The sequence below is a fragment of the Eurosta solidaginis genome, chromosome 5, assembly GCF_040869045.1.
Source record: "Eurosta solidaginis isolate ZX-2024a chromosome 5, ASM4086904v1, whole genome shotgun sequence".
Lineage (NCBI taxonomy): Eukaryota > Metazoa > Arthropoda > Insecta > Diptera > Tephritidae > Eurosta > Eurosta solidaginis.
This window is the reverse complement of record NC_090323.1, coordinates 32,575,420-32,601,294: the sequence shown is the minus strand read 5'-3', so window position 1 is coordinate 32,601,294 and position 25,875 is coordinate 32,575,420. Positions and strand designations below refer to the sequence as shown.

Below are 25,875 nucleotides of genomic sequence, written 5' to 3'. Positions count from 1 at the left end.
TATCGCATTTAAAGCCAAATCAGACCATAAATACGATTTTTTGAAATATTTCGATCCATGCGCCACCTATCGAAGATTTTTTTCTTATTATGGCATTGTCATCGGGTTCTGAACTATATTCCAAGTTTCAAGCTTGTAGCTTATCGGGAAGCTACTTAAATTTTAATTACAAAATTCGTTCACAACGGTCGGCCGCTACACAGAGTCAAACTAAACAAAAACTTTAAACGCATTTTTCTCAAAAATTTGTGTTCGCACAATAGGGTCGTTTCATGATTCCAGGTCACATATATGTAATTACTCAAATTTTAAACTAGCAAGACCGTGTGACTCAGACTATGAACGTTGTATAAAATATGATCCCAGCGAACGATATTATTGCTGTTCAAAGAGATTTTGCCAGGTTAAGTTGTTGATGAGTTGCACTTGCATCTCCGAACCATACAAGACGCTGCGGACTGCCTTAGGGAGAAGGTTTGTCTCTCAGAAGCATATTTATATTTTCTCAAACAGTCAAGCAGCACTTAAAGCCCTTGACTCTGTCACAGCTAATTCTGAAACTGTAGTTGGCTGTCGCAGATCACTTAACGTGACGGCTGAACAGTTTACTCTGCATCTGGTATGGGTTCCGGGACATAAGGGCATACCAGGTAATGAGATGGCGGATGAGCAAGAAACTTTCGCTATCCTGGAAAAGGTTCGGCATGCCGCTCTCCACCTGCAAGCTCAAGATAAAGGAGTTTCTACTGATGGAAGCAGGAGCCAGGTGGAAGCATCGTAATAGATGCCACACGGCAAAACACACATGGCCGGAATGGAATGAGAAGAGATCGCGAGAGCTTCTCACCCTCCGTAAGATGGATATTTCTTCTTACGGGTCATGTTTGTATTGGACCGCATGCGGAAAGAATTGACGCTCCATTTAATGATTATTGTAGAAGCTGCGGCAACGAAGAAGAACCTGAAACTGTTAGGCGTATACTATGTGAATGATCAGTGCTCGGTAGAAGAAGGCAACGTTTTATGAGCAAGATGTTTCTCGTAGATCTGACTGATATAGCTGAGGTCAATACACGATGCTTAGTTAGCTTCATAAACTCAACGAAGTGGTTTGATTAGGAGAGTAGGAACAAATCCGTGTGGTTTCACAATGGGCCTATACAGGCCCAAGTGTGCCGCTCCAACGTGGACGGCAGCCACTTGAACCTATCCTAACCTAACCTATATCCGACCCATATCCGTATTTTTGGCATTTTATTTGTAAAATATTTCAAACGTAATGAGTCAGTTTCACTTTACGCCAAATATGTGAAATTTAGAAATTTAACACTCGAAAAATATATGTACGTTAGGAGTAGCTTGGCAGTCTCTAATGTTACAGCAACTAAAAATTTAACTAATGGAACATATCTAAGAGCGGGCCTTAATGGGTCAATGATTTTAACAATAAATTTTCGAGCTTTAAAAAAAAAATAGTCCAAAAATGTATTTTTTACGTTTCAGCAATGTGCTACGCAATAACAAACTAAGGCTGCTGGTACAAATTTTAGCATTTCTGGCACTCTGACATATTTTAAAATTTTCCATAAAAAATAATTTTTATAGATTTATATATTTAAATTAAAGCAACGCTTCTCGCTTTCACTCTGTTATCAACCTGAGTAGTACAGCATTTAATTTAATTTTATTTTTAATTTAGTAGCAAATTATTTCCCCATATTTCGAGCATGGTCAATAATAGCCAAGCATATCTACTTTATTAAGACCTTAAATTCCATATCTATAATTTAAGTCATATTATAAGATACAGTCTTTTCAGACGGCGAACTTCACAGATCATACACCGTAAACGCTTCGGTTTCGATTTGAAAAATAGTATCAGAAAAGCGTTTATGCCATTTATCTACTACTAACTACCCATCTAAGTTCCGATTTTATGGCAAACAAATACTGGCTCTTTTAACATGGAGTTGTCATGGGGACTACCATGATCTGGTGGTAGTGTGCTCGCTTATCACGCAGAAGGTTCTGAGTTAAACGCCATTAAAAGCAGCAAAGTACATCAAAAACACTTTTCTAAGCATCTTCCCTCCTCGGCAGTGTTTTGAAAGTCATCACATCACTTTCGTGAAAAGTTTCTCAGCAAAAAGTAATGTGACCCAGATGGCGTTCGGAATCGACATTAAGGACGGAATCGACATTAATCATTCCAGGACTTATTCGGTATTATTTCGTTATTGTTTCGGGATCTTATTGGGATAAATTCCAAATTGTGCAGGTGTGAAATTGCCCCTATTCCGAGGCCATATTAGATTATTTTATAGATAACTCTAGAATTCCAGTTTTGCTAGCTTCAGCGTTGAGTGTTTCTATGTCTACTCTTTTGGTATAAAAAATAATGTCAAGGTAGTCTTTTTAGGTCATTTCTGAACTTTTTCGCAACTATTCTTGAGACCATTACAATATCGTTTAAAGAATACTTAAGGATTGTTTTAGGAACTATTTCATCACAATTTGGCATTTATTTTCGGGATCATTTCGTGATGGTTTTGGGGAAACATATATGTGCATAAACTTATCAGTATTCTAGTCTTGTATCTCAGCTTATTTTTGCAGTTTTAATAAAATAATTTTGGAGTCCAATGCACAACTGTTTAGATATTACATTTGTTTTCTTAAAATTTCTCCTAAAATACAATTGAATTGGTGAATAAGAACCCACTACTAGGGCGACTCTTAATGATGCAGAGAGTGATAAATCCAGCTCGTGCATCAGAAGAGGATGTTCTAATAGTGGACCGGTTTAAATTAAATTTTGGGCAATTTTTAAAATTTTTCTGTAGTATACATATTACATTACAAATGCAAAACACATAATTTGAAATATCTAATAAAATTTATTTTCTCTCTTTTAATTTCAGGTGAGTATCAAACTTAAACACCAAACAAGCCATCATCGTTGTTATAAAGTTATGAGTACAGTTAACGTAAGTGCGAAAATCCGGGACGAGTGAAACCGGGCTTCACATAATTCACTTTCAAAAGAATATATATATTAGTTGACATACGTCATATTTCCTTATATAAAAGTAGGTGTGGTTCTATTCGTGGTTAATTTTCTCAGTCTAGGCACAAACATACTTACTTACTTACTAGATGAGGTTGACAATTGGGTTGGAAAAGTTATATATTTCGTTGGAAACCTCTTGAAAGGGTTGCGCTACACAACCCCTTGAATAAATTGGGTATTTCAGTCGCCTCTACGACGGCCATACCTTCCGGCATACCTATTTTAAGCCCCCCTAACCCTCTGAGGGTATTCATTCCGTATGTTCTGTACATTCGTCTTTATTTAGGTACTTATGTAGTCATTTTTATATTTGGAATATTATGTTCGTACTCATTTGGAACACTCGGAAGTCGTGAAGTAGTATCGGAGGAACGTGTTCTGAGTATTCCAAATTAACGGATTGTCCGAAACGATTACATGACTACTTCAACGGAAACGAGCTTTTTGAAATTTGAAAATAAATAGTTTATTAATAAGAGTGTAGCAAGATAGCACTTAAGTTAACTCTTCTGTCAAGGCCGGAATATAAATTTCTAAGACATTCAGCCCTGTTTAGTTTTGTTAACATTTTTTTTTTAATTTCCCAATTCATCCCATATCAGAAATAGGTTGAAGGACGCTTTTTCTCAGAATGTTTTTCATAAACGGTCTCTCTAATGTCAAACTGTATTGAATTAATGAGTAGTTATGGAGTTTTTAAAACAAATTTTTTGATAGTGTTTTATTGAATAAAATTCTGAAATTCACCCATCTTCATAGAAATTCTAACAGAATGATCGAGGCAATATAACTTTTTAAACTTCTAAAAAATTTTATTAAATAATATTAATATAGTTTAAAAAAAAAATTAAAAACACGCAAATATGGTCCCGTTTTATTATCTACAATCCCCTTAGATATTTGATGTTGATAGCACCGTAGCACAGAGGTTCGTGTCTCCACTATTAAGCACAATCCGTTTTGTAGCGAGTTATTGAAACACGCCAATAAAAAGGAATAATTTCCCCAAAACCTGTCGACATTTACAAAATTACTATCAATTTTAAAATACCGTAACCCGTTTTAATTTTTAAAATTGGGAGTATCAAAGTTCTGTCATTATTAGAGAACGAAACTCTGGTAATAGAATCATGGTTAAAGATATTGTGAAACAAGTAAAGAAGGTTAAGTTCGGGTGTAACCGAACATTACATACTCAGTTAAGGGCTATGGTGACAACATAAGGGAAAATAACCATGTAGGAAAATGAACCGAGGGTAACCCTGGAATGTGTTTGTATGACATTGTATCAAATGAAAGGCATTAAAGAGTGTTTTATGAGGGAGTGGGCCATAGTTCTATAGGTGGACGCCATTTAGGGATATCGCCATAAAGGTGGATCAGGGTTGACTCTAGAATTTGTTTGTACGATATGGGTATCAAATGAAAGGTGCTAATGAGTATTTTAAAAGGGAGGGATCCTTAGTTCCATAGGTGGTCGCCTTTTCGAGATATCGCCATAAAGGTGGACCAGGGGTGACTCTAGAATGCGTTTGTACAATGTGGGTATCAAACGAAAGGTGTTAATGAGAATTTTAAAAGGGAGTAATCCTTAGTTCCATAGGTAGACGCCGTTTCGAGATATCTCCATAAAGGTGGACCAGGGGTGACCCTAGACTTTGTTTGTATGATATGGGTATAAAATGAAAGGTGTTAATGAGTATTTTTAAAAGTGAATGGGCCTCCGTTCTATAGGTGGTCGCTTTTCGAGATATCTCCATAAAGGTGGACCAGTGGTGACTCTAGACTTTGTTTGTACGATATGGGTATAAAATGAAAGGTGTTAATGAGTATTTTTAAAAGTGAATGGGCCTTCGTTCTATAGGTGGTCGCCTTTTCGAGATATCTCCATAAAGGTGGACCAGGGGTGACTCTAGAATGTGTTTGTATGATATTGGTATCAAATTAAAGGTATTAATGAGAGTTTAAAGGGAGTGGTGGTAGTTGTATATGTAAAGGCGTTTTCCAAATATCGACCAAAATGTGGACCAGGGGGACCCAGAACATCATCTGTCGGATACCGCTAATTTATTTATATATGTAATACCTGCTAAGATTTCAAGGGTTTTTTATTTCGCCTTGCAGAACTTTTTCATTTTCTTCTACTTAATATGGTAGGTGTCACAACCATTTTACAAAGTTTTTTCTAAAGTTATATTTCGCGCCAATAAACCAATCCAATTACCATGTTTCATCCCTTTTTTCGTATTTGGTATAGAATTTTGGCAGTTGCTTCATTTTTCGTAATTTTCGATATCGAAAAAGTGGGCGTGGTCATAGTCGGATTTCGTTCATTTTTTATACCAAGATAAAGTGCGTTCAGATAAGTACGTGAACTAAGTTCAGTAAAGATATGTTGATTTTTGCTCTAGTTATCATGTTAAAGGCCATGCGGAAGGACAGACGGACGACTGTGTATAAAAACTGGGCGTGGTTTCAACCGATTTCGCCCATTTTCACAGAAAACAGTTAACCTCATAAAATCTATTCACCTACCAAATTTCAAAAGGATTGGTAAATTTTTGTTCGACTTATGGCATTAAAAGTATCCTAGACTAATTAAATGAGAAAGGGCGGAGCCATGCCCATTTTGAACTTTTCTTTTATTTTTGTATTTTGTTGCACCATATCATTATTGGGTTGAATGGTGACATAATTTACTTATATACTGTAAAGATATTAAATTTTTTGTTAAAATTTTACTTTAAAAAAAAAATTTTTTTAAAGTGGGCGTGGTCCTTCTCCGATTTTGCTAATTTTTATTAAGCGTATATATAGTAATATGGGTAACGTTCCTGACAAATTTCAACATGATTTCTTCAACGACTGCCAAATTACAGCTTGCAAAATTTTAAATTACCTTCTTTCAAAAGTGGGCGGTGCCACGCCCATTGTCCAAAATTTTACTAATTTTCTATTCTGCGTCATAAGTTCAACTCACTTACCAAATTTCATCGCTTTATCTGTCTGTGGTAATGAATTATTGCACTTTTTGTGTTTTTCGAAATTTTCGATATCGAAGAAGTGGGCGTGGTTATAGTCCGATATCATTCGTTTTAAATAGCGATCTGAGATGAGCGCTCAGGAATCTACATACCAAATTTCATCAAGATACCTCAAAATTTACTCAAGTTATCGTGTTAACGGACGGACGGGCATGGCTCAATAAAATTTTTTTTCGATCGTGATGATTTTGATATATGGAAGTCTATATCTATCTCGATTCCCTTATACCTGTACAACCAACCGTTATCCAATCAAACTTTATATACTCTGTGAGCTCTGCTCAACTGAGTATAAAAATGAGTTATTAAGAAGCATAACTACGGGGTGCAGTATAATCTAATCACACACCAAACGACAGCAAGAACTCCAACCAATGTGACTAATACAATTTAACTTTTTTTTAATTATCAACCACCCTTGTACACTCAGACCAAATCGCTACACAATTTTCTGCTATCCTTAAATTTATACACTTTTATTTTTCTTTTTTCTATTTTTCTTTGGCATTTATGCCTTTCTACTGAGTAATAATACATGGAAGAGTATTTTTATTTTTATGAAAATATATTTCGCTTTATTTTTATATTTACTCCATTCATAGCTATCGTATGAATTTCTCATTTTAGTGGCATAAATTTTTAAAATTGTAGCTATCATCTTATGCAAAAATATCCAACCCAACTTTGGCAATTTGCACTTGCGTTCCATGCGACACGTGTAGCCTTATGCTCTAGCTAAGCTTTGCAAGAAAAGGGTTACGTCGTGCTATGATAGCGCATATTTTTCTTTCAATTACTTTAATGTATTGAATGTGTCATTCAAAAAGTTTTTCGTACTCGCATTTGTTTCTGCTTAATGTTCTTGCGAAGCTTTATGACTGCAACTTTTTTGGGAAACTCACGAGAAATATTCAAGGTGTAAATATGTATTAATTCATTTTGTTTAATTATGTAGTAGCAACTGGTTTTGAATAAGCATTTTGGTAAAAAAGTACTACTTTAATGTGTTGATACTGTTTGGTCAGTAAAATTCAGATATACATATGTATGTGTAATTATTTAAAGGTTATATTTTTAGAGTTATATTTATTTCACAAAACTTATGAAATTCATTCGTATTTGGAATGACAAAGGACAAGCCAGATTTTTTTATACCACAAACAACTTTTGAAAATATTTTCCTTAAAAATGTTCATAATTGATGCTTCTTACAGAGAATATGAGCTTGACATTTGCCAGATTCGCAGCCCTTTGGAATAACGCACTTTCCATAGTTTCTATTGCTTCTTTTGAAGTTGCTTTCCTTTTTGGTTTTCTCTTCTATGAGTTATTGGCAGTATTTTGGTCGCTCTTTTAAGTATTTGCCGAGTCGTTGCTCCAGCATTTGTCTGAAGATTGGCTCAGCATTGGCGTACACGCACTTCAAGGCTTCCACAATTTATTTTCTTCAGAGAACTTTTTTAAGTGCCTGAATCGAAAGACCATCTAGGTCATACCGCCCTATCACCCCATAGATCAGGGATTCGGGGTCGCCAGAGCCTCGGCTGCTAATGAAAAAAATTCGCACTGGTAGGCGAGGTTGACAATTGCGTTGGAAAAGCTATATAATGCGCTTGCGAGGGTTGCACTACACAAATTTGAATCAACTTGGTATCTTAGACGCGTCTTACGACAGGCATACCTACCGCGGGTATGTTCCCAACCCCCTACTCCGCTGGGGGAGGTTTACCTTGCCAAAGCCGTTAGTGTTCCCCTCTTTTATATCTATGATTCGCTTCGTTTTCAATATGCCAAAATACCCAGCTCTCTTGCAAAATTCCTATCCTTTTATTCTTACTCTTATGGCTAAATACTTTCGAAGCTCACTTAACCCAACACATTCGTTTGCTTCTTTAATTCAGCCTTAATAGGCTGCAGAGAATAATTTCGTTATATCATGGTACGGTGCGAGACGTGCAGACTACTCTCAATGCAGATGTTAGTAAAAACAAGCACTGTTAGCGCTGGAAGGATTTTATGAGTTGCCCCACTTGACTCCTTGAATAAGTTTACTGTTCTGCCCCAATTTCGAAGGCTTTTATTCCAGTATGCAGCGCTCAGTACAAATACCTCATAACAGGTGTACAACTTTTTCATGGTGATTAGCCCTTCTAGGCTTCTACGTATTTCCTACTTTTGGTTTATGTCCAACTTTGGACACCTTTTTAACTTCAGCAAACATAGCATTGCTTATTTTGTGGATATCTGTGAGCAGCTAACTTAATCTTCCTCTTAATCCCGTACCGGTTGGTCCGACATGTTAAGTAGCAATACCAGCTCAAATGCATTCTATGCGGCTAGCTATATTCACGCCTAGAACGTGGGTCGATAATATAATTTTACCACTTAGTAGGTAATTACTTTTTTTGAGTTTATATACCTGCTAACTTACTATGATTGGTGCTATTGGGTTGTGGGTTGAACATGTTAACGTGGTTGGATGGTCACACTATAGATGCTCCATCCATATTATAGATCATCCATAACAAATAAGGGAACGCTATATCAACTTACACAGTAGCAGGTCTCTCGTATGTTCAAGCAGGCTCGTTGCTATCATCGTTGACTTTAGATACCGAAGAATTGCCTTGCTATCTAAGATGATATATATAATATTTTCGCGACAAACAATAGAATGCCAGCAATAAAACAGCCCTCCGTTTGGATGACAAGGAGATTATCTGGTGGAATTTACCGTAGCTCATATTGTCTTTTGTAGGTTAAGGTCACTGATTTGTACATTTATATCATAAGTTCTGGTATCAGATCCTCTTTTTATAAACGCAGCAGCGAGCAGCAGAAGTTTGGAAATCATTTCAAGTATATTTCTGCTATGAAAGGTTGACGCTCGGAGTCTATATAAACTTTCGGTTATCTCGATTTGGGCGAAATATTAAAAGCATCACATTACAAGTTAGAAAAGTAAATCGACCTTTATCTCCACAAAGTGGTATATATACCAAATTATTAAGAATTTTCAAGCATGCCAAGCTACACATATAAGCTTGTGAGGGATCTAAAAGACTCCATTGACTGCCGTTTCTTAGTATCGGGAAGATTTATTTCATTAACCATGAGAAAGCTAAGCTGATGCATGGAAAGTTCGTCCAATGGCCAATTACTTAATAATTGTTTTCTCTCAGAGTCGTATTGGCAAAATGTGGTATTGTTAGACTCTATTCCACAGATGTGCTGTCAGCTCAGAAGGTAAGAGCTTAAAGCTTAACTCAACCCATCAAATAACGGCTTCGCTGTTTGCTTTCTCTATTTTACTAATTATGTTCCTTTTTATTACTTTTTTATATATTTGTTTAACTTTTTTTATTTTTTCTGCTATTTTATTATTCTTTAAATTGTACTCTCTAAAACTATTTAGATCAAGTTTTATTTTTTTTTTTTTTCAATACCTTTCGAAAGCGAATGAGCCCAATCATTCCACAAAAATACTGTTCCTATAATATAACTGAACTTTTTCTGACACCGTTTTCTTTTCAGAAGAAGTTTACTTGTATAACACAATTTTTATGTTTTGTTAAACGGTCCCCTTGCCACCAATCCATGTCTAAGCAAGTACTATCATTGGAAGCAATAATTTTTTACCCCAGTGCTTTTATATGGAAGGCTGAAGGGAGCTGTTCTCTAGTTCCGTCTGTAATTTAACGGATTTAGTACGTAAGAAGTCGGAGAATAGTTTGACTATCTCTGATAATATGAAGCCATACTATTTTTGAATTCCGACATTGAGATTTCAACTACTCAAGAGATGTTTGTCTGCACAATCGTTTATCTCCCATGGGAGTTTATGGGCCCATAAGCTTGAACGCTTCAAAAATCAGTCGTTGCTTATTTGCAAGAGGCTAATTAGCCATTGAATCCACAGACCATTGTGGGTAAGAGTTTATACCGATAAAGGAATAAGAAGGTATTTTTGGGGGCAGACGTGTAATTCGCTCTCCCTTAAACCTTCAGATAATTCAGGAACACTTTGCAGATTATTTACATTAAGAATAGATAAAACTAATCTTCCTTATGCACAAAGATCTCAACTAAATTAATGAGTACAAAGTGTTACCAGAATTTTCTTAACGGTTATACTGAAAAACTCTTTCGATATTCAGTATTAATGTAGATTTCTTTTAATTTTAAAAATTTCATGACAAAATAAACGTCCACGTCCAACATGCTTAACACGTAAAAAATATCAACAAATTGCAACAAAAATGTCATAATTTATCACAAAATAATTAAAGGTCTCACGTATAACACAGTTAAAGTTACGTGCGAAAATGTTATAAGGCACTCACAACAAAAACAAAAGAAAGTACAAATTTTGAAAAGAAACTCACAGCTAGAGTGTACCTTGTAGGAAGCTGCAAGCAAAGAGGTTCATTGGACGTAAGTTGAATAAAGTTAATCACTCTACTTGTGCTCACGCCTTTTTTACATATATTTAAACTGTAAAGTATTTTCTTTTTGTTTTTGTTACTAACAAGCTTGCGTTAAAAACTTTGCCGCCTTAAGTACAGCACAAACAATATCGATAGAATCATTTTTTTTCCAAATAAGTAAGCAAAATATCTGATATTAACACCCTTAAGATGCATAAAAAGTCTTACCGAACCGATACTTGGCAGTAGACGCAGAGCAGCAACAAAATAGCAAAAAATATGAGAAAGGAAACAAATATGGTAAGGCCGTGCTAAATAGCGCATTTTGTCTACCTTTAGCAGCGTGACTGAATTTACTAATTATACCTTTCATGAACATGAAATGGTAAATTAACTTTGGTCCGATGTTTGTAACGTTGAGAAATATAAAAGATAGACTCACCATTAAGTATACCGAATTGATCAGGGCGACGAACTGAGTTGATATAGCCATGTCCGTCTGTCCGTCCGTCTGTCTGTTTGAACGCAAACTAGTCCCTCAAATTTTGAGATATCCCAATGAAATTTGGCACAAGGATGTATTTTTGTATTATATTAGACATTTGTCGGATCCGGTAGGATCGGACCACTATAACATATATCTCACATACAACCGATCGTTCAGATAAGACGATTTTGGTCATTCCTGCCGCAATTTAGAAAGTATAAACGTTAAACTCGGTGATATATATTCTAATACACCATAGAAGATTTTCTAAAAAAAATCACTTTGATCGGAGCTATATATAGTATATATCCCATACAACCGATCGTTCAGATAGAAAGTTTTTTGACCATTTCTCCCTTAATTTAGAAAGTATAAACATGAAACTCGGTGATATATATTTTAATATATCATAGAAGATTTTCTGAAAAAATCACTTTGATCCGAGCTATATATAGTATATATCCCATAAAACCGATCGTTCAGATAGAAAGATTTTTAGCTATTTCTCCCTTAATTTCCAATATAAAAACGTTAAACTTGGTGATATTTATTCTAATATATCATAGAAGATTTCCTGAAAAAATCACTTTGATCGGAGTCATATGTATATAGTATATACCCATCCCATACAACCGATCGTTCAGATAGAAAGATTTTTGACCTTTTCTCCTTTAGTTTCCAATATAAAAACGTGAAACTTGGTGATATATATTCTTATATGTCATAGAAGATTTCCTGTAAAAATCATTTCAATCGGAGCTATATATAATATATATCCCATACAACCGATCGTTCAGATAGAGGGTTTTTTGCCTTTTTTATACTCAGTTGAGCAGAGCTCACGTAGTATATTAACTTTGATTGGATAACGGTTGGTTGTACAGGTATAAAGGAATCGAGATAGATATAGACTTCCATATATCAAAATCATCTGTATCAAAAAAAAATTCGATTGAGCCATGTCCGTCCGTCCGTCTGTCCGTTAAGACGATAACTTGAGTAAATTTTGAGGTATCTTGATGAAATTTGGTATGTAGGTTCCTGGGCCCTTATCTCAGATCGCTATTTAAAATGAACGATATCGGACAATAACCACGCCCACTTTTTCGATATCGAAAATTTCGAAAAATCGAAAAAGTGCGATAATTCATTACCAAATACGGATTAAGCGATGAAACTTGGTAGGTGAGTTGAACTTATGACGCATAATAGAAAACTAGTAAAATTTTGGACAATGGGCGTGGCACCACCCACTTTTAAAAGAAGGTAATTTAGAAGTTTTGCAAGCTGTAATTTGGCAGTCGTTGAAGATATCATCATGCAATTTGGCAGGAACGTTACTATTATTGCTATATATCTGCTTATTAAAAATTAGCAAAATCGGAGAACGACCACGCCCCCTTTTAAAAAAAAAATTGTTTAATTCAAATTTTAAAAGAAAATTTAATATCTTTACAGTATATAAGTAAATTATGTCAACATTCAACTCCAGTAATGATATGCTGCAACAAAATACAAAAATAAAAGAAAATTTAAAAATGGGCGTGGATCTGCCCATTTTCATTTAATTTGTCTAGGATACTTTTAATGCCATAAGTCGAACAAAAATTTACCAATCCTTGTGAAATTTGGTTGTGGCTTAGATTATAGGACGATAACTGTTTTCTGTAAAAAAGGGCGAAATCAGTTGAAGCCACGCCCGGTTTTTATACACAGTCGACCGTCTGTCCTTCCGCTCGGCCGTTAACACGATAACTTGAGCAAAAATCGATGTATCTTTACTAACCTCAGTTCACGTACTTATCTGAACTCACTTTGTATTGGTGTAACAAATGGCCGAAATCCGACTGTGACCACGCCCACTTTTTCGATATCGAAAATTACGAAAAATGAAAAAAATGCCATAATTATATACCAAATACGAAAAAAGGGACGAAACATGATAATTGTATTGGTCTATTGGCGCAAAATATAACTTTAGAAAAAAACTTTGTAAAATGGGTGTGACACCTACCATATTAAGTAGAACGAAATGAAAAAGTTCTGCAGGGCGAAATAAAAAACACTTAAAATCTTGGCAGGTATTACATATATAAATAAATAATCGGTATCCAGCAGATGATGTTCTGGGTCACCCTGGTCCACATTTGAGTCGATATCTGGAAAACGCCTTCACATATACAACTACCACCACTCCCTTTTAAAACTCTCATTAATACCTTTAATTTGATACCCATGTCGTACAAACTCATTCTAGAGTCACCCCTGGTCCACCTTTATGGCGATATCTCGAAAAGGCGTCCACCTATAGAACTAAGGTCCACTCCCTTTTAAAAATATGCATTAACACCTTTCGTTTGATACCCATATCGTACAAAATAAATTCTAGAGTCACCCCTGGTCCACCTTTATGGCGATATCTCGAAAAGGTGTCCACCTATAGAATTTAGGCCCACTCCCTTTTAAAATTATCATTAACAAACACATTCCAGGGTTACCCTAGGTTCTTTCTACAACATGGTGATTTTCCCTTACTTTGTCTCCACAGCTCTCAACTGAGTATGTAATGTTCGGTTACACCCAAACTTAGCCTTCCTTATTTGTTTATTTTATATTTATCTTAAAAATAGTTTAGGTATGTACATGTGTTCACTATATATTTCTTATCTTATACATCCGATTATTTGGAGATTAAGAACGGGATAAGATTATTGTTCAGCCCCATTCATGAAAGGTAAGAAGTCCTCGGCACAGCCGAAGACATTCCCGTCCTTACTTGCTTTTTGTTTGTTTTTGTATTGCCAAATAATTTGTTGTTTTCAGTTTCGATTTTCAAGTTTGTCATATTTTTTCGTTATTTCTACACTTCATGCGAAACTTGCAAAATGTTTACGGATATGAGACATTTTGGAAGTTAACCAAACTAACCAGCAAAGCTTGGCAAAAAAAAAAAAACAACAAGCAGCCATAACAACTATTTCCAAAGTACCAGCCACACAAGGTAACACTTTTTTGACAAACTTTTAGATCACGTACCTGTTTCTTAGTTTTTGGAAGTTCCACCAACACTTTCCTTTTTGGATTTGACTTTTTTTGCCTTACTGGCAAACAGCCTAAAAAGTTTTCCAACTACTTACTGTCTTTCTTAATAGTTGGTGTTGTTGTTATGCGGCTGCAACTTTTTGAAAAATATAATTTATTACACCTGAGTTGCGATAAGATATTTTGGGTTTTTTTTTGTTTTTTTGGTAAGCTAAATTTTTTTATTGCTACTTCCTGTCTTCTTTTATTAAGCTCTCCAAAGTCACGCGCCTTTTAGTCACCGGCACAACTTATCGTGGGTTTACGTGTTATAAGTATTGGGTTTAAGAAGGTGGTGGAAGTAATTTCGTAGATAATTTTATTATTGATATTTGAGAAAATTTCAAAGTTTATAAAGGGCGATGGTTACTATGACATGTTTCTGAATTTCACTTCACTGCATTTAAAAGTCTTTATAAAGGGATAATTTGAAGCAATACTTTCTTAAGATAAGTAAGCTGTCCAAAATAAGTGAGGCTGGGAACCATAACTAACCTATATATAACCTGGGATCCTAATCTCAAAATTGTAAGTCCTTAGAGGAGCAGAGATGGACCCAATATTAAGTATACAATCTAGTTTGTTTAAGATATGACAACCGCAGGGTGTTATGCGGACCGTGCCTATTGGACGATTTGCAACCAGGGGATAAATTCGGCTTTATTCGAACGGAGCCTTCCCGATACCGGGCCACCTCGGGAAGTATTGATGGCCTTACTACAGTAAGGTTCGCTGCTGTAACGGATGGTTCTTTCCCCGTATATAGAACTGGACCGTTGAACCCGCCTTGTCGGGCAGGTGGTCGTACGACCAAGAACGATGGTAAGAGGAGGGCTGAGTCGCAAGCCAAGGACGACATCTCGGGGAGCGAGATTAATGCTGATTCAATGAACTCCCTGTATGTATGTATGAAGACGAGGATGGAGGTTATGGCTACAGTTTCGAGCACGGCATTTACGGTACCGTCTCACGGCCTTAACGCGCCCAGAGTGACAATCTTTACTGTTAGCTATTTCACAATAATTATCTGTCACTACCATATATATATAATAGCGGTCAAAATTGTACGCTTGGAAGAAGGTCTGGATACAAAAATATTAAATTAGTTTGAATGCGAAAATATAAAAGGGGTCAAAATTTATCAACAACAAAATTTTCTATTAATTCTGTACACAAAAATCCATTAATGAGTCACGCAGCTATGACAGAGAACGCACCGCCGATCCAAAAAAAAAAAGATAAATAATTATTATATGAATTTGTTGTCCCTAAGACCAAGTTTGTTATTTTTGTAAAATATATATTTTACATGTTATATATATTAAATTATTAATGTGTGAGCATGGGTTTTGAAATAGTCGGCTATACGGTCTATGAACTTTGTTTTTTTTTCTGATTTACTCGTTTTCTATGTATAATCACTACACAGTATAAAACACAGTGGCGTAGTGAGGTTATCTTGCGCCCGGGGAAAAATATTTTTCTGCCCCTCTCCCCCTTTCTTTCCAAAACGATACAATTTTATATATTCAAAAACTAATAAACCAATAAATTCGTAGGTTGAAAATATCATCTTTAAGTAGATATCATCTATAAGTAGACTCAAATACATATTTAATAATAATATGATTATAATACATTAATGAAACTTATATTTACATATGTGCAAATTTTCCTAGTCTTTGAGGAAGCGAATATGTCAGTGATATCATCTAAATTTATTATTTCAAATTTTCTCTTTCCATACTTAATAATGTTAGGTCACTTAGGCGACCTTGCTCCATTTTTGAACGTAAAACGTCAAAATCAGTTTTAATTTGCTGATTGAACGTTCGCAGCTAGCAAATGATACTGATATTATCAAGAGCATTTGAAATGCTACTCGCAAATTTGGAAAAACATCTTCTCCATGCGAGATTATGAAAGTAAGTAATTCTAAAGGAGTTGTAGGTTCATTTTCTTTTTTACTGCGGAGTAATATTTTGCAGTCACATATTTCGACAAAAAGTTCTGTTCCATCGAACAGTATTATAAAATTCACCCAAGTTCTTATAATTTCTTTCTAAGTCGTTATCAAAATTATACTTGTTTAACAAATTCACAACGTCTAACAGAGATCAAAATTTAGAATTAAGTTCATTTAGTCGTGTAAATCTTGTACGTATTTCTTGTTGGGGACTATCGAGACCACTACTCATAACGTGAGAAATTTCAAGTTCTGCGGAAGGCCAACATCTCTAGCTGATTCTCCGCGCATTTTGCGGCGCTTTTGCACCACAGTACATAACTTTCAATATGAAAATTACTAAATTTATCGTCTCCTCATTTTAAATTTCTTAAAAATTTAAACTTAAAATCTCAGCATTTTGTATTGCCATCACTGTCGTTAGAGTTATATATAAACATCGAATTTCGCATCATATGGTTTCCGATAAAAACAAAAAAAAAATATATATATCTATCGATAATGTTAATATGCCGGTACTTGGATTAATTTGACGTCCACGGAAAATAGATCCTCCTTTCAACAACGACCAGTCAAGCAGAGCGGAAGTTTTCTTTAAACTTTTTTTTAAGTGAAGTAGTTTTAGTTTGTCTAAACAAATATACATATATATATAGTATATGTACCTATATTGGATCAGTATACCTCATCGTGGGAGTATAAACGAATAAAAGAAACACACTCGTAGGTAAAAATTCGGTGTACATATTTTTTTTTAATATATTGTTTTTAGGCTATTTGACCTATTGTGGGTTCCAGTAAGAAATAAAAAGATGGTAATTATTCCACTGTTGCGGTCCTAAGTTTCGCTAGCCGTCCTAGCTTCTTCAGGGGCGAAGTCTATTTATTTTCAACAATAAAACATAAGAAATAATTACATTAGTTTTTTGGTCACAATTTTTGAAATTATTTACATCAACAACAATAAAGTGTCACAAAACAACAATTTTAGCTAAGCTAATACTAATTAAGGTACAAAAAGGACGCACATACATATATACACGTAAACAAAAATTAACATCACTCGCATGATATTTTTTTCTTAACTCTAAAAATTTTTAATTTTTTTTTATTTTTTGGTACCACTTACAATGGGTATCATAGTCATACTAAACATAAACATAAACCGGGTATATATTGGGACCACAAAGCGAAATCTAAGCGTACGACTAAGAGAACACGAAGCTGACATACAGAAGAAAAAGAACAACACTGCGTTATCACAACACATAACATCAACTGGACATACAGCTGATTCGCGAATACCACAATAATAGACAAAAACAAAAGAGAAAAAGTCTGATACACGTTAGAGAGCCTCCGAATAATGCAAAAAAGGGAAATCACGATAAACAAGAAGGAGGATACAGAAGCGATTGCAGCAAGCTATCTTTTATGTTTATAATATTTTTATGTTTAGTATGACTATGATACCCATTGTAAGTGGTACCAAAAAAAAACAAAAATTTTTAGAGTTAAGAAAAAAATATCATGTGAGTGATGTTAATTTTTGTTTACGTGTATATATGTATGTGCGTCCTTTTTGTACCTTAATTAGTATTAGCTTAGCTAAAATTGTTGTTTTGTGACACTTTATTGTTGTTGATGTAAATAATTTCAAAAATTGTGACCAAAAAACTAATGTAATTATTTCTTATGTTTTATTGTTGAAAATAAATAGACTTCGCCCCTGAAGAAGCTAAGACGGCTAGCGAAACGTAGGGCCGCAACAGTGGAATAATTACCATATTTTTTATTTCTTACTGAAACCCAAAATAGGTCAAATAGCCCAAAAACAATATATTAAAATTTATTAAAATTGACCGGAATAACCCTAATACATATTTTTTTATATTTATTTAATTTTATTAGTGTTTAATTAGTTCGCGAATAATTATAACTAAAGAAAGCTAAGAGTGCCAGTAGGAATTATTTTCATGAATTTCCCAAATTTTTCCTAGATTTCTTCAACCAATTTTTCGAAATTCACCTAAATATTAAATTCCGTTATTTCACTCAAAGGAAACTAAATGCTGGATTTTAAGATAAGCAATAATAAGATCGCGGGTTCGAATCGAGCTCAAGGCCTAACAATAATTTTTTATCATTATTATTGTTATGATAAATTTTTTCTTAATTGAAAAAATTTTTAACAATTTTTGTTGTTATATCGGCCTACTGATTTTAAGATCGCGGGTTCGAATCGAGCTCAAGGCCTAACAATAATTTTTTATCATTATTATTGTTATGATAAATTTTTTCTTAATTGAAAAAATTTTTAAATTAGAATAGAAGAAAGAAAAATTTAGACAACTGCCAAAGCTCGTTGTATAGATCCATTTCGGGAACTGCTAAATTCCTTCATCGGCAACGTTTAGGCTCCGCTGCTATAACCATTCAGCCACCACAGCGGTTTTTTCTTTGTCTTCATTAATCCTACTTCCATTCTGGTTCGTGCCAATTTCGCTCGATTCGAACCCGCGATCTTAAAATCAGTAGGCCGATATAACAACAAAAATTGTTAATACATCCCAGAGCACGGGGAAAAAAGTGTCAATAAAATATGACACTATGGCAGCATTGCCAACAAACAAGTCCAATTTTCACAGCTATTCTGCAACAGATGTCGCAGTGTTGTGAATATCAATTGGCACGAACCAGAATGGAAGTAGGATTAATGAAGACAAAGAAAAAACCGCTGTGGTGGCTGAATGGTTATAGCAGCGGCTCCTAAACGTTGCCGATGAAGGAATTTAGCAGTTCCCGAAATGGATCTATACAACGAGCTTTGGCAGTTGTCTAAAATTTTTTCTTTCTTCTATTCTAATTTAAAAATTTTTTCAATTAAGAAAAAATTTATCATAACAATAATAATGATAAAAAATTATTGTTAGGCCTTGAGCTCGATTCGAAACCGCGATCTTAAAATTAGTAGGCCGATATAACAACAAAAATTGATAAGCAATAATCTTAAAATTTGATTACCTACCAAAAGAAAAATGTTTTTAACTATCTAATATCTAATATATATTAGGGGGACTCATGTAACCGTATAAATGCCTTATAAAGTGTGTAAACGTATAAATTTATCTAGTTTACGCACGAGCTGTCAAATTTTGTATGAAAAATCATTTACACAATTTGTATAAATTTACGCGCACATTTCATTGTGTAAACGCGGTAAACTCAAAGGAACAACATCAGCAAGTAAAGGCGTTTTAGTTTTGATTTTTCACTTAGTCTTGGCATTTTTTAATTTGTATAACAATCAAAAAATGTTGTTCGGCAATAATACAGCTGATAAACAATCAAGTTTATCAAGAGTATTACTAGGTGCGTTCATATAACAGCGTGTGTAAATGGATATAATTTTACACCTTATAAGTTTATATGCTATCATGAGTCCCCCTATTATAAATGGGAAAGTTTGGATGTTAAGATGTTTGGATGTTTGGATGTTTGGATGTTTGGATGTTTGTCCAGACGTTTGTCTTTGTGACTCAATAACGCAAGAACGGCTGGACCGATTTGGATGGAATTTTGCACACATATAGCCAATAGTCTAGAAGGATCTACTAGCTATATATTTTTCAAAAGGGGCTTGGTCCCCGCCCCCTAGGAACAGTTATAATTTAATTATTATATTTTTTCGTCTTTGCGACTGAATCACGCCAGAATGGCTACACGGATTTTGATGAAATTTGGGACACAGACAGTAGTCTACTAGCGAAATTTTTTTCGAACATGGAAAGAGGGGTGGGGGTCCCACGACCCCTTCGAGAAATTATTTTTCATAATTTTTACACATTATAACTTTACGTATACTGGCCTTCACCAATATCACAGACTCAAGGGGTCAAATAAGTCGAGGGCTTACAAAGTAAGCAGTGACACCCTCCGCCCGCCACCCTTTATCACCCCCCCTCTGGTGTAAAATCCATAAATTGTTATAACTCAATCTAAATTTTCTCCTAAATCAATAGTTTTTGGTATCTGGTACATACAGAACGGGATCTAGACAATTTTGGAGGAACGATCAGTGGTCCTCTCCTCTACTCCCGCCATCCGCCCTCCATCAATTGTTTTTATTAGCACGCTTTTATTAGCTTTACCTGTATGTTTCTATCTAACTTTTTATTCGCTCCAATGCGCCTGCTGCCTTATTAACTTGGTTTTATAATTAGCTTCACTTTATTTGTAATCCCGTAAGGGTCATATCGAGACCCTTCCGGGATCATTTCTGGATGGTTTTCGGGATCGGTCCGGGATTACGCCGGGGTAATTTCGGGACTTTTTCGGGACAATTTCAGGATCATTTTGGGACCCTTCCGGGATCATTTCTGTATAGTTTACGGGATCCGTCCGGGATCCCGTCGGGGTTATTTTGGAACATTTTCGGGACTATTCCGGAATCATTTCGGGACTATTTCGCGATCATTTGGGGACCCTTCCGGCATCATTTCTGGATGGTTTTCGGGATCCGTGCGGAATCTCGTCGGGGTCATATGGGGGACTTTTTCGGGATCATTTGAGGGCTCTTCCGGCATCATTTCTGGATGGTTTTCGGGATCCGTCCGGGATATCGTCGGGGTCATTTGGGGACTTTTTCGGGATCATTTGGGGGCTCTTCCGGCATCATTTCTGGATGGTTTTCGGGATCCGTCCGGGATCTCGTCGGGGTCATTTGGGGACTTTTTCGGGATCATTTTGGGGCTCATCCGGCATCATTTCTGGATGGTTTTCGGGATCCGTCCGGGATCCCGTCGGGGTCATTTCGGGACTTTTTCGCGACTAATACGGGATCATTTGGGAACCCTTTCGGCATCATTTCTGGATGGTTTTCGGGATCCGTCCGGGATCCCGTCGGGGTCATTTCGGGACTTTTTCGCGACTAATACGGGATCATTTGGGAACCCTTTCGGCATCATTTCTGGATGGTTTTCGGGATCCGTCCGGGATCCCATTAGGGTAATTTCGGGACTATTAGGGGATCATTTGGGAACCTTTCCGGCATCATTTCTGGATAATTTTCGGGATCCGTCCGGGATGACGACGAGGTCATTTCGGGACTATTTCGGGATCATTTGGGATACCTACCGGCATCATTTCTGGATGGTTTTTGGGATTCGTCCGGGATCCCGTCGTGGTCCTTTCGGGACTTTTTTTCGACTAATACGGGATCATTTGCGGACCCTTTCGGCTTCATTTCTGGATAGTTGTCGGGATCCCGTCACGGTCATTTCGGGACTATTAGGGGATCATTTGAGGACCCGGCATTCATTTCTGTATTGTTTTCGGAATCCTTTCGGGATCCCGTCAGGGTCATTTTGGGACTTTTTTGGGGCTAATACGGGATCATTTGGGGATCCTCTAGAGGTCGTTTCGTGACTTTTTCTGTTTTATTTCGGGATCATTTGGGGACCCTTCCGGCATAATTTCTTGATGGTTTGCCGGATCCATCAGGGTCATTTCGGGACCATTTTGGGATTATTTGGGGACCCTTCCGAGATCATTTCTGGATCCGTCCGGGATGCCGTAGGAGCCATTTCGGGATTTTTTGTTACTTTTCCGGGATAGTTTTTGGACCCTTCCGGGATCATTTCTGGATCTGTGCGGGATCCCATCTGGGTCATTTCCGGACTATTTCGGGATCATTTTGGGATCCTTCCGGAATCATTTCTGTATGGTTTTCGCGATCCGTCGTTGATTCCCTCGGAGCCATTTCGGAACCTTTTCTGGAGTATGTCGGGGTCATTTGGGGACTTTTTCGGGATCATTTGGGGCTCTTCCGGCATCATTTCTGGATGGTTTTCGGGATCCGTGCGGGATCTCGTCGGGGTCATTTGGGGACTTTTTCGGGATCATTTGGGGGCTCTTCCGGCATCATTTCTGGATGGTTTTCGGGATCCGTCCGGGATATCGTCGGGGTCATTTGGGGGCTCTTCCGGCATAATTTCTGGATGGTTTTCGGGATCCGTCCGGGATCCCATCAGGGTAATTTCGGGACTATTAGGGGATCATTTGTGGACCTTTCCGGCATCATTACTGGATAATTTTCGGTATCCGTCCGGGATGCCGACGAGGTCATTTCGGGATTATTTCGGGATCATTTGGGATACCTACCGGCATCATTTCTGAATGGTTTTTGGGATTCGTCCGGGTCATTTCGGAACTATTAGGGGATCATTTGAGGATCTTTCCGGCATCATTTCTGGATAGTTTTTGGAATCCTTTCGGGATCCCGTCAGGGTCATTTCGGGGCTTTTTCGGGATCATTTAAGGATGGCTTTCAGGATTCGTCCGGGAACCCGTCAGGGTAATTTCTGGACTTTTCCGAGACTATTTCGGGATCATTTTGGGACCTTCCCAAGATCATTTCTGGATGGATTTCGGGATTTGTCCGGGATGCCCTCAGGGTCATTTTGGGACTATTAGGTGATCATTTGAGGACCTTTTCGGCATCACTTCTGGATGGTTTTCGGTATCCGCTCAGGATCCCGTCGGAATTATTGCGTGACTTTTTCGGGATCATTGGGGTCCCTTCCAAAATCATTTCTGGATGGTTTTTGGGATTCGTCCGGCATCCCGTCGGGGTCATTTCGGGACTTTTTCTCGACTAATACGGGATCATTTGCGGGCCCTTTCGGTATCATTTCTGGATAGTTGTCGGGATCCGTTCGGGATCCCGTCAGGGTCTTTTCGGAACTATTGGGAGATCATTTGAGGACCTTTCCGGCATCATTTCTGGTTAGTTTTCGGGATCCTTTCCGGGTCCCATCAGGGTCATTTCGGGACTTTTTCGGCATCATTTAAGATTGGTTTTCAGGATTCGTCCGGTATCCGTCAGGGTAATTTCTGGACTTTTCCCAGACTATTTCGGTATAATTTTGGGACCCTCCCAAGATCATTTCTGGATGGATTTCGGGATCTGTCCGGGATGCCGTCAGGGTCATTTTGGGACTATTAGGTGATCATTTGAGGACCTTTTCGGCATCACTTCTGGATGGTTTTCGGTATCCGCTCAGGATCCCGTCGGAATTATTGCGGGACTTTTTCGGGATCATTTGGTGTCCCTTCCGGCATCATTTCTGGCTGGTTTCTGGGATTCGTCCGGCATCCCGTCGGGTTCATTTCGGGACTTTTTTTCGACTAATACGGGATCATTTGCGGGCCCTTTCGGCATCATTTCTAGATAGTTGTCGGGATCCGTTCGGGATCCCGTCAGGGTCTTTTCGGAACTATTAGGTGATCATTTGGGGACATTTCCGGCATCATTTCTGGATAGTTTTCGGGATCCTTTCGGGGTCCAGTCAGGGTCATTTCGGGACTTTTTCGGGATCATTTAGAGATGGCTTTCAGGATTCGTCCGGGAACCCGTCAGGGTAATTACTGAACTTTTCCGAGACTATTTCGGGATAATTTTGGGACCTTCCCAAGATCATTTCTGGATGGATTTTGGGATCAGTCCGGGATGCCGTCAGGGTCATTTTGGTATTAGGTGGTCATTTGAGGACCTTTCCGGCATCACTTCTGGATGGTTATCGGTATCCGATCAGGATCCCCTCGGAAACATTGCGGGACTTTTTCGGGATCATTTGGGGTCCCTCCCAAGATCATTTCTGGATGGATTTCGGGATCTGTCCGGGATCCCGTCAGGGTCATTTAGGGGTGCGTTCGAGATCCCGTCAGGGTCATTTCGGGACTTCTTCGGGAATATATCGGGATCATTTCTGGAGGGTTTATGGGATCCGTCCATTACCCCTTAAGGGTCATTTCGGGACTATTAGGTGATCATTTGAGGACCTTTCCGGCTCACTTCTGGATGATTTTCGGTATCCGTTCGGGATCCCGTCGGAATCAATGCGGGACTTTTACGGAATCATTTGGGATTCCTTCCGGCATCATTTCTGGATGGTTTTCGGGATTTGTCCGGGATCCCGTCGGAGTTATTTCGGGACCTTTTCGGGGCTAATACGGGATCATTTGGGGATCCTCTAGGGGTCGTTTCGTGACTTTTTCTGTATTATTTTGGGATCATTTTGGGACCCTTTCGGCATAATTTCTTGATGGTTTGTCGGATCCATCAGGGTCATTTCGGGACCATTTTGGGATCATTTGGAGACCCTTCCGAGATCATTTCTGGATCCGTCCGGGATGCCGTAGGAGCCATTTCGGGATTTTTTGTTACTTTTCCGGGATAGTTTTTGCACCCTTCCGGGATCATTTCTGGATCTGTGCGGGATCCCATCTGGGTCAATTCCGGACTATTTCGGGATCATTTTGGAATTCTTCCGGAATCATTTCTGTATGGTTTTCGCGATCCATCGTGGAATCCCTCGGAGCCATTTCGGAACTTTTTCTGGAGTTAGTCGGGATAATTTAGGGACCCTTCCTGGATATTTTCTGGATGGTTTCTGAGTTCCGTCCGGGAGCCCGTCAGGGTAATTTCGGAACTTTTTCGGGACTATTTCGATATCAATTTGGTACCCTTCAGGCATCATTTCTGTGTGGTTATCTGGATAAGTCTAGAATCGTGTCGTTGTCATTTCTGGTTTTTTTGGGACTACTTCGGGAACTTTTGAAAACACTTCCGGGGCGTTTCTGGATGGTTTTCGGGATCCGTCCGCGATAGCGTCGGGGTCATTTCGTGGCTTTTTCTGATAATTTCGTTATCATTTTGGGATCCTATCAGGTTATCAGCTCATAAAGTTCTTTTTTTTACTCAATTACAAAAATAAAATGCATTAGACAGAAAAAAATTTTAAACAGATAACTTTATAAGCAGGCTAACGTGAATAGCCCACATATTTCATTTTCTCCTTGCGGACGGGGCCGCGGGTAAAGGCTAGTGTGATTATATATATAAATATATCAAAGAAAGATTATATATATATATTGTCACGGATATTAGCATCACTAAATTATCCCATCACTAAGGCGATGCTAAGGCCATGCCAAGCAGTATTTACGTTAATAATTAAATCAAGTATACACATATATAAGGCAGCCAGAGAGATGTCACACACAGATGCATTTACTTATATGCCTACGTGCGCGCGAGAGACTGTAAACTACAAACATTCACATCAATAATTCAATCTTTATGTATCTACATAAACGAATAAATAATTGCGTCTACACATATGTACGTATACGAGCAGCGGAGCGGCAATGCACAAACACATGCATATATCTTATCTGAGTTGTCACAAGAGAGAGCAATAATTTGTGCACGTTGTTGTGGCTGGCGATTTTGTAGCCGAAACAACTAGTAAGTTCTGGAAATCGAAGAGCCTAGAAGTATGCAGCGTAAACTATAAAAGCGGAGCAAGCGAGTAAGAAATAATTCAGTTTGATTTGAATTGTCAAGCAGTTACGAGTAAGACGATATCTAGCGAGCAATAGCACTATTATTTTGAAAGTCAGTTTCCTTTAAGCTATCAGTTTGGTTATTAAGCTATTCGTTGCACAGTTTGAGTGTTATTGTGAAGTATTTTAATAAAGGCCAATTTTTCATTATTCAATATTGGAGTTATTTATTCAACAGTTTAGCGATACGATCCTAGCAAAAGGGCAAATAAGAGGATTTGCAGGAAATTCGTTACAATTGGTGTCAGAAGAGGAATTGTTGAATAAATTCCAGAGGACAGCAGGGACATGGCAAAGTTCAGTGAATTGAAGATCCAGCAACTAAAGAAGGAGTTGGAGAGCCGTGGATTGAATACAAGCGGCGTTAAACTTGAACTTCAGGCACGGCTACG

The 25,875-nt window shown here is 37.4% G+C and overlaps 1 protein-coding gene across 14 annotated transcripts in view; it reads left to right on the top strand.

Annotated features, from left to right (window-relative positions):
• Positions 1-25,875, top strand: part of LOC137251744 (CUGBP Elav-like family member 4) — a 922,306-nt gene that overhangs the window by 744,371 nt on the left and 152,060 nt on the right. For 13 of the 14 annotated variants that reach the window (XM_067786542.1, XM_067786541.1, XM_067786547.1 and 10 more), the window contains exon 6: positions 2,922-5,679. The exons of the other annotated variant lie outside the window; for it this stretch is intronic. In XM_067786542.1, the coding sequence (XP_067642643.1) occupies positions 2,922-3,014 (93 nt within the window). In that variant the 3' untranslated portion in view covers positions 3,015-5,679. Of the gene's footprint in view, positions 1-2,921; positions 5,680-25,875 lie in introns of those variants that run through there. 14 annotated transcript variants of the gene reach the window in all.